This window comes from Xyrauchen texanus, chromosome 8 (genome assembly GCF_025860055.1).
Source record: "Xyrauchen texanus isolate HMW12.3.18 chromosome 8, RBS_HiC_50CHRs, whole genome shotgun sequence".
NCBI lineage: Eukaryota > Metazoa > Chordata > Actinopteri > Cypriniformes > Catostomidae > Xyrauchen > Xyrauchen texanus.
The window spans coordinates 24,451,025-24,461,974 of record NC_068283.1 but is presented as its reverse complement, the minus strand read 5'-3'; the positions used below and the strand labels follow the sequence as shown (position 1 = coordinate 24,461,974).

General features: G+C 34.7%; 1 protein-coding gene across 1 annotated transcript; it reads left to right on the top strand.

The window, feature by feature from the left end:
* Positions 1 to 6,543: 6,543 nt before the first annotated feature.
* Positions 6,544 to 10,153, top strand: pyya (peptide YYa). Its single transcript, XM_052131599.1, has 4 exons — positions 6,544 to 6,677; positions 7,599 to 7,786; positions 9,109 to 9,189; positions 9,862 to 10,153. The coding sequence occupies exons 2-4, from the start codon at positions 7,599 to 7,601 to the stop codon at positions 9,884 to 9,886; spliced, it is 294 nt and encodes a 97-aa protein (XP_051987559.1). The 5' UTR covers positions 6,544 to 6,677; the 3' UTR covers positions 9,887 to 10,153.
* The last annotated feature ends 797 nt before the right edge of the window (positions 10,154 to 10,950 follow it).

Here is a 10,950-nt window from a genome sequence, read left to right as displayed (position 1 = left end):
TGACTGACAGTGTGCGTCTGCAGGGTGTGTTATGACGCAGAGCATGCTAACCCCCTACACATGTTCTCCTACTCCCTCAACCGCAAGTGTGACAGCTGTATCCGGCACAAAAAATGATCTTATTCCAAGTTCTTCACATTTTTTCCCTGCAAAGGGGCTCCTCGGAATCACTGCATATGAATAATCTAAAACAAATAATGTTTTGGAACATACAGATACCCTTTTCATGATGTATGTTCAGCTGCTTAATTTAAAAAGATTCTATATAATTAGATTTTAAGATACTTAAAAATATAAAAAAAATACTTTTAGTAGCCTATGTATTGCCTTTCTGGCATATTTCATGTTCTTCAGACAAAAGCAGTATTGTGTAAAAGTAGATGCTTAAATGCCTCACGATATTTGTGGCCTATATAAAAATGAGTAAAAGGTTTCACTCTCTAAGCAGAATTACTGTGCTAATATCCTGTTGAGAAAAGGCCATATTTTACCCATCATAACCTCTTCTTTCCAGCGGTAGGTGATGAATGCTCCAGAAAATTCCTCAATAAATAAAAAAGACATTTGGGATTTGTGTAGATGGTTAACAGACAGTTTGTCATTTTTTTATTTATTTTTTTTATTTATTACTAATAAAAATCTAGTTGATTATGTAACACAATGAAGTTAGGGTTAGGGTTAGTTTCCGCCTTACAGGTTTCATATACAGACATCGCTGTCAGTCAACTCGAGAATGCGCATGTGCATTAGCTGTACTTGCCTGGAAAATAGTATTTTTGCCATGATCTGAGCTAAAGATGCACAATTTATGATACCATTGTTGTCCGATTTAACTGCTGATTTGAAATATTTTCTTTGATCATAATCTTGAACAACTGTTTTGGAGATTTTGATCTTTCCCCATTCAAGTAGGCAGGAGCTGTACTAATATGCCGCTTGTATCAATTGAAAATAGCTGCCCAGGATTGTTCCAAAGATGGCAACTGAGTGGACCAAAGCAACTTTGGTATTAATCAATTGGTGTGATCCTAACATGGCTACCCCATGAGGGCCCTAGTCCATTTAGAATAAAACTGCTTTATAAGGTAACTGATATGAATGGAGACTTACTCTTATGTAAATAAGTTATTTTGTAATGTTTCAAAATTGCAATTCATTTGTTTATGAGTAAAACCTTTTTAATGAGGGGAAAAAACTGAGTGTGCCTTGAAGTCAGAACACTAATGTGCTTTTGCAAAATACAGTATGAGAAAGTGATGAGTCTTTGTTTCAGAAAGCAACAGCACCAGAAGGTAAATCTGAATTTTTAAGGTTGTAATGCATATGTGAAATGGATTGTTCACTCAAAAACGAGAAAATAAAAATACAGTAATAAAATAATTTTCATTATTGAGTAAAATATCCCTTTAAGACACAGGAAATTGTATTAGCCACAGCTTAATGCTGAAACCAGTACTATAATACCATGATATAGTAATTCATACTTGTTTTTTCTTTTGTTTTATTTGATAGTGTAATGAAAAAACGATTTATTTAACAATAGACAGTATATTCATAACTAGCAGTTCAATTATAACTGAGTTCGGGTGGTATTGCCAGATCATAAGTTGCCTCTACAATACATTAACATGCAAATACACAATGAGATACATTTTTTATGCTGCTATATTATGTTCTTTAATGCTATTTTCATATGTTATTCTGGTAAATGGTAAATTAACTGCAATGTCAAACAATGGAAAATACATATCTCATTCGTTCTTCTAAACAGACTTTTCCAAATATTTACTATTTTCCAAATGATTCTGTAACAGATAACAATGATATCATCTTGCCCACAGCATTCATTCAATCAGAACAGTTTCCAGAAATCTTTTCAAAGCACTCAAGAGACATCTCTACTGCACAGGAAAATCTTTATATAAGGAAGGTTTTGATGCAGTTTATTGATGCAAATGTTTACGCAGTTTTGTTATTCTCATTACATTGTTTGTGCTATAGGCATTTGTTTCAAATGGCATCATTTATTGCAGAAAAGAAGCTTGGGATATTTAATTTAACTGTCTTTCACATTACTTTAAAATATAACCGCTTTCAAAAAAATCATGCCAGATTCAATCAAAAAAACCACACTCAAAAATGTTATAATGAAGACACTAAGTAGTACTGACCAATCAAAACCTTCATCACTGTTACAAATGTCTTTGGTTTAACGGCATCATAACCTTTTTTTATTTAACTTTTGATAATATAGTCTTTATTCAGCAAAGTTACCCAGGCTCAAAAAATATATTTTCCAACTACTTCATAGCCAATGGAATATAATATTCAATGTATATTTTAAGAGAAACATGAGAAACCTTTCACATTTTGTACCCAGATATTTTGGACATATTGTCTGATATTGGTTTAACATTATCTTTAAAATTTTAAAGGATGACATTTTTCTCATCACAAGGCAAGAAATGGGTTCGCAATTGAATGTCACTTGGAACTGTGTTACTGTCACTTGCATAATTGCAATCCTGTATGACATTTTAAAATGTTAGACTGTTAAGAAACTTGTAATGTTTTTCATTAAAGGTAATTTGGGGACGTCTGGCCTCCCTTGTTGATTATACATGTGATAGCTGTACTGTTATTAATTAGCTGTTCCCTTTTAAGTAATGTGTAAATCACATAAAATCATACTTTAATATATTTTAGGGATTTTATCATATATTTTTCATAAAAAAATGTTATAAAGAGTACAGAAAATGATGGGGAAAGAAAGGAAACTGGACTAAAATGCATAAGCCATACATGAGCGCTATAGCCCTCTCGATTACACCACAGTTTCAACTAAAATCATTCATGAGCAGGGTTGGGGAGTATTGGAATACATGTAACAGAATTACGTAATTTAAAATACAAAATATAAGTAACTTTATTCCACTAAAGTTACAATTTAAATCATTGGTAATTTGAATACAGTTACATTAAAAAAGTATTTTGATTATTGAAGAGATTACTTTGCATTTTATTGTCATTTGTTTCATTTAATATTTAGTCCTTTCAGATGGAAAACATCTATACATATAAATGATGTGATCCAAAGTGCATTTGAACAGCAGTGAAACACTTTCTTATGATGTGTTACATTCATACGAGCAGTCAGAGAAGTACGTTTGAAGTATGTTTGAAGAACATAGATGAAGAAATAGAAATATTGAAGAATATTGTACATTGAATATTGACAAAATAGAAATAAACCTTGTGTAAATTGTTAACCCTAAGCTAAAAAGCTATTTCCAGCCATTTTACATGCACATGTTACCAGACACGATCATAATTTATTTTTTTCTAGTAAGAGCTTTGATATTATGGCAAAATTGTTTTCTTGATGATAATTTTTTTATTGTTTTCCTGTAAAAATATCTAAAATTCCTTAAAACAAGATCAACTTGATTTGATCTTGTTTTAGAAACAACACTGCATAAGATATTTAGGTTTTTCAGAGAATGTATTTGTAACATGTGTATTTTGTCTTACTGTACTGGCAGAGTTTTTATAGTCAAAACAAGTGAAAAAATCTACCAGTGCTGAAGAAGTAATCCAAAGTATTTAGAATAATCTAACAGAATATGTTACAAATTACATTTTACAGTATGTATTCTGTAATATGTAGTGGAATTCATTTCAAAAGTAACCCTCCCAACCCTGTTCATGAGTGCCTCTCTGGAACAAATACATCAAAAAAGCTGCATTCTTGATTTCCGAATTACATAGAGGGATATATAAAAACAAATATTTGTATGTTTCTAAAATATAATTTCCCTGTAAGATGTAAAAAGGCCTCATGATACACAGCATTTCCTGTCCAGTGGAGACTCAGGCTTTTGTGTGGGTGACTTCTCTTGAGTCAGTATGTGTGAGATGCTTTTGTTATTTTTGTTTGTTTTGGGGGTTTGGGGGGGGTTCTCAGAGTTGGTGCATCAGTTTGAGTGACTAGATCACACCTTGAGGGGGCTGAACATGCTTTCAAACTGCGATAGTTGTGAAGCTTTTGAACATCATCACCTCACTAGCTGAGGAGAAGCAGTTAGAATGAGCAAGCCCCCATTGACGTCTCCTGCACTGTGATTGGACGATTGGGATGCATATGGGTGGGGGTTTTCTACTAGTGGTGGTGTACGAGAGAGCAACCCACGTCAGCTGCCATCGGTCTAAATCTAGTATCCTGACGTAGCAGACATGATACAACAACAGAAAAAAAAATTAAAAGGACTGAAAAACTCATCACTGCCTGTTGTCAGAGTCAGATATTAGTTGAACTTTTAATACTTTTTAGTACAATGGTGATGATGCGACATAACGATGTATTAGATGTATGTGAGTTAATTATCTATTTGTATTACATTAGGATACTTATTTGAGCCATTTTCTGTCAATTGAACAACTGAATCAATACTCATGCAGAGTAAGATGAAATCTGACTTTGCACAGGCTGTATATTTACTTTTTTATGAAATATGTGTAGTCTAGCATATTTAAATGATATCATACATAATAAAACATGTTCTATGACTATTTTTATTTTTTGGCGTGCTACTAAAATTACTGCACCATTTGTTACCATGCAACAAATGTTTGTTAGCATAGTGTTATACCCTTACTTGCATTCTTAAGCAGTATTATATTGTGCAATCTGTTTGCGAAATCAACTCTGATTAGTTTGCCTCCTGGCAGACAGCAGTTCATTCAGTTTCATTATTTATGCCTTAAGGGACCTTGCAACTACTACGGAAGAGAAATCAGATTTAATATTACAGATCCATATCGAGTCTCCGTCATCTCTTTTTACCACTATCTTCTTACAAGTTTAAATAAAACATTATGCAGATGAGATGTGTATCTTTTTAAATGATATCAAAACGGATAATTTTTTTTAATTATAAAGAAACAACGACAAATATGACAAAGTGGCCATTGCAGAATGTGTTTTCCGCAAGAACAAATACTTTTTTTGAAAACAGTTTTCTAATATAATGCAATTAATACACTTACATCTTTTTTGACTGGACATTTCGACACTATAACCTAATGCGTAATCTGAGTTGTGAACTTCATAAAGGTCAATTAGTTCGGGGATGAGCCGCACAAACTGCCGCAGACATGATTGCTCGTTTGATCGAGTTTGGCTTTTGATTGGCCGGTGCAATCAAAAGGTAACCTTGTATGGAACATCCTCTGGTGTTTTTGCTGTATATTGAATGCCACTCGAATTTAAAGGGTTAGTTCACTCAAAAATGAAAATTATCCCATAATTTATTCACCCTCAAGCAATCCTAGGTGTATATGACTTTTTTCTTTCAGCCAAACACAATCTGAGTTATATAAAAAAATATCCTGGCTCTTCCAAGCTTTATAATGGCAGTGAATGGTATCTTAGATCTCGAAGCCCAAAAAAGCGCATCCATCCATCATAGAAGTAATCCATACGGCCCCAGGGGGTAAATAAAGGCCTTCTGAAGTGAAGTGATGTGTTTTTGCAAGAAAAATATCCATAGATATAACTTTATAAACTATAATCACTGGCTTCCGGTAATCGGAACTATAATCACTGGCTGTCCTCGAGTTCACGAAAAAGTCGAGTTCCGGCATATGACGTAGGCGTAGCGTAAACTCTGGTGAGAAGTGATGAACGTGGAATAATCTCAACAACTCCGGTGGTTAATCCATGTCTTCAGAGGTGATATGATAAGTGTGGTTGAGAATCCAATCAATATTTAAGTCTTTTTTTTTGCTATCAATCTCCACTTTCACATTCTTCTTCTTTTGTTTTTGGCGATACACATTCTTTGTGTATATTGCCACCTACTGGGCAGGGAGGATTATTTATAGTAAATATATATATATATATATATATATATATATATATATATATATATATATATATATATATTGATCTGTTTCTCACCTAGACCTATCATATCACTTCTGAAATATGGATTTAACCACAATTTTATGGATTACTTTTATTCTGCCTTTGTGTGCATTTTGGAGCTTTAAAGTGGTACCCATTCACTTGCATTGTATGGACCAACAGAGCTGAGATATTCTTAAAAAATGTTTGTTTGTGTTCAGCAGAAGAAAGCAAGTCATACACTTGGGATGGTATCAATGTGAGACATTCATTTTTGGGAGCACTACATATACCTTTAATAAAAAGTTTCAGGGAAAAATAGGCCTACATATGATAGGCCTTCCAATATCAGCTTTGACTGAAGAGTTATTAGAAGGGGAATGTGTTTTATTGGTTTTAATAATGTCACATTTGCATAATGTAATTGATCTATCATGCTGCCTTAACAACATGAGCATGAATCATAAAGAAATATGTCGCGTGAGTTGTATTAAGCTACTAATGTGTTTATGAGTGACGTCGGACGTCATGTCGGAGCAGAACTCCAGTCATTCCCACCGCCCCTCTCCTTTTTACGCACTGCAGAACCATTTATAAAGCACTTGAGTTGCGGGTTGGATAGGACAGATCCGCGAGTGGACAACTTCTTATTTCGGAAAGACCTCCCAAAAGAACCGTGGTGCAAAAAGAAAGAAAGAAAGAAAGAACATTGGAGCAAGAAACTGCAAGTTTACAATCCATAGAAACAGCTATACCCAAACCCTACCTTAAGGTGCTGAAAGTTTGTTTTATCGTTTGTTTGCAAGTGATTATCATGGTTTTTGTGTCCGTCTGCGCTCTTTTTTCTAAAGTTTTCCTACGCAAACGCTAGACCAACGTCTTTGACCATTGCGACGCTGGAGCGCAGCGTTAATTTAGGCGCCTTGTCAGGTAAAATTATAAATATCTTCAACTGTTAATAGTGCGTCTCGAGACAACTCTTTGTCTTAACTTTGACTGTGGAGCTGGCAAACAAAAACTTGTTTTATTTTGTGAAGCTTCGCAAAGACACTTTAAGACGGACACAAGACCAGACGTTTAGAGTGCGTGTTAACTTGAATGTAATTTTTAGTAACCGATCGCTTTCAGGACCATGGACAGCTATTCCATGTTTCCAACAACTGTCCAAGTTCATACTTCTAGGCTAATTAACTGGAAAAGTGATAAATAGTCCAGAATAATGTTAGCAATATAAAACAATAGACACATAGAAGTTCAACTTTTTTCGTCGCGTGCTTTTAAACATACTGTTGTCTTCAGTAATAATTTATGATGCTCAAGATGAAATGCTTTTATTTGTTTTATTAGTTATTAGTCTTTTGGATTATCAGAATAATAGTTCTATCAAAGAATGCTGAATTCCAAAATTACATAATTTATAATGAGTTTGTAGGTGCCCTGTTAAGTTTGAAGCCGTCTCATGTTTAGTTGAGTACACTGTACTATAGACTATACTGTACAATTCTGCTAATCAAAATGATCCTTTTCCACCTGTTGTTGCGCGCGCTCTCTCTCTTCTCTCTCTCTCTCTCTCTCTCTGTCTCTCTTGCTTTCCTCGTCTATTCACAGACGACTTATAAAACTCCGTTTCATTTAACCGTAATACATGAGCTTACTTTGTGCAAGGAGAAAAAATTTAATTTCAATTTTTCAGATGGCCGTCATGCTGAAGCCCTGGACCGTCATCGCTACTCTCCTCTTGTGCGTGCTCCTGTCTCTCGGGACCTTTGTGGATGCGTATCCGCCTAAACCAGAGAATCCTGGAGATGATGCACCACCGGAGGAGCTAGCCAATTATTACACTGCGCTGAGACATTACATCAACCTTATCACGAGACAAAGGTAAGCATGACATGCGATGTATTACATACCTAACCTGTAACTATACGCATGTCTTTAAAACATTTCTATCGCCCACCTTTTAGACACCGATGACCATAATAAAAATATTTTCCCGTTGGTAGGCTACTTTTGGTGTCTAAAATCTCATTATATGTCTGGAAAATCAAATAAATTGTTCCAAAGTGACCAAAGGCTGACCAGATAACAAATCTTAGTGATAAAACCTAAACAGATGCACCTGTGAGAAACCTATGAGATTGAAGAGGCTACTCGGCTATCAGGATTGCTGCATTTCTCTGCCCTGCCCTATTGTACTAAATACATTTACATATTTATAGTCTCATAACAGGTATTTGACATTTAACACACAGACAATGAGTTTTGATTTCAGCTTTATGACACCAACAACAAAAAGAAAAAAGAAAAGAAACTAGCACTGTCTGTTACAAGTCACAATGAAAACAATGAAGGGTTCTGTATGACCTATTATGAATATCTGAGAACATACGACTTGACTGTTCAAGCAACGAAAAATATGGAACTCTGTGTTTATGGCTGGGCACAGGGTCATGACTGCTTTAAAATAATATTGGCCTCTTTACAAAGGGTCTGTAATGAGAAGGTGAGATTCTGCAGAAGTCATGTATCAGAAATAACTATCACATTAGGTTTGTCTCAGACTCATTTATGTTGCTCATAAGCATCTACTGAGGAGGAATTTAAGCATGACATACATTTTTTTAGTTCTACACTACCTCACTTTACCTTTTTTTTTTTGGTTATTCATCTCAAAGATGCTGTTCTGAGAGAAAGAAATCTGTAAGCAATCCGTTGTCTTAGGTATACAGAGGTACGCATCTAAACAATTTTTACCAATTCTTCCAAGACTTCTCTAAAACTAAAGTTAAGAAGTGTGACTTTTGATCTCTTCCTCTCCTTCTTTGTACTTTATATGTATGATCATTGAAAGGTACCCATTACAATTATTAGTTATGTTCTCCCCTATATGTCAGAGTCTGCTAGGTGATATGATTCTAGCACATTCAGCTGACAAGTGGTCTACAAACATTGTTAAATTAGATTTATGAAGACAACATATGGGGTGAAAAGTCTGTTTATAAGTGACTGTTGACTGACAGATAAAGTGGGCTGACTGGCTCTTCCTACTGTATCTTTTCACTTCTCCACTTTCACACATCACAATGAGCTCACTGTGTTAGAAATGTGAGATCATTATTTCAATAAGTGAAAATGTTCTCAGGTAAGCAACATGGTTGTATTGAAGTAATGAGAGAATAAATTGTAATTTTTCTTCCACTCAGGTATGGAAAAAGGTCCACCTCTGAAGATGTGATGGCAGAGTTGCTGTATGGAGATGACACAGAGCACAAACAGAGATCAAGGTGAGACTTTGCATTCAACCCCTTTTTTATTATTATTTTTTTAAGGTGAATCAAATTCAGTTTAATGTGAATTGCTAACAGAGAACTTATGAACAAATGTAAGAGTCATGACGATGATACACCCAAAATGCATTGTCAGTTCCTCAAATCCTTGAGGAACACACTCATGAAGGGTGATGGGTTGTGTGTTAATTGGAAGGAGGAACAACTTGTGAATTTTTCACACCTGTTGAAGAATCAGGGTACAGATGGGACCCCAGGCTTCCTCTTTCTGTCCGTCAAGAAGGAAGTGGGCTTGGGAACATGACGCATGCAGAATAGCTGAGAGACCTTGACATTTAACAGCACTAATTGGGCCTCAAAAAAGAAGAAATCCCACTGTGCTTAAGCTTACTAATTGAAAATGAGAAAAACCCATATGTTCTGGCACCAACCGAAGGATAATGTGAAAAGACTTATGGAAAAAACTATTAACAAGAGATTATATGAGGTCGAATTGAGAGTTTGTTTTTCTTTTGAAAATTTCAAGATTGAATGATTCTGATTAAAATTTGTCACAATGTCAGCTAATTTTTTTCTTATCAGTGTAAACATACTGAATAAGTGATATGCAGAGAAAACTAGACATAATGATTTTTCTATTCAGTTAACAGCTATACCCCTCTCTTTTAGATACGATGACTCTTATATGTGGTGAAGTTCAGTGACCCCCCTGGTGTTGACCATCCTGAGCTAAGCCCTCCTGTGCCACCCACAGAAAACCTCCAGACAACCATATGAGAGCCAGTCACCATCAGATAACCTAATTCACCTCTTTATAAATGCCATCTTTTTCCTCATTTACTTTCATGCTCACAGAACAAATAACATATAATTTTAAATTGTACATAAAATATTATAATAGAAGCTATCGACAGAAATGGAAATGTGTATACTTCATTGTGTCTTAAAGAGATTATTCTGTTTGTACCATGTAAATTATTCTATGTCATTAAACATATATTGGATGATATTTGTAGCTGATTAATTTTATTTTGGTGTTCTTTGAACAGGCCTTGTCACACAGAGAAAGGAAAGGACACTTTTAAATTAAAGCCTCATATTAATGTGTGAATCTGAGCTGTTTTAAAAACCGAACTACTTTGATCTGGCCAACTCTGGAGCAATCTACATTTTTTTACAATGCACTAGTCGTACAGCTTATTCTAAACATGTTTGGTCCATTATATATTTTACTACATGAATAGTAGTAATTCAGTACACTTCTTTCTCTTGTTCTAGTCACTGTATTAGATTGGCTCCAAATGACCAGCAGATGTCACTCATGTAATATTAAATAACATCTCGTTTGATCACAAAAGACAATCATGCTACTTCAACGGAAATTACTATAATTTTATGAGTAATTTTAACATGATGTCAGATCTTACGTCTCATGATACCCATAAGACCTGAAGGAAAAAAACGAACTGCTTATAAAACCTTTAACCGTATAATTTAGCACATATAAATCAGTTAATTTCAAACTAGGGCTTTACTTAAGGCTTTGGGTCACTGATGTAAACAAATATGGTTAAAACATGGGATTCTTTACAGATTTTAAAACATTTTGAACATGCTTTATTAAAAGAAAATATCTCTCGAGTCTTATCCATCTGATTGGCGCTGTTATGTAAATTTAAAGCTTGCGGGCTGTCGAGAACATTCTATTGGCACACGGGCCTATAGTATTTAATAGACTCGTGGGTCCCACCTACTGAG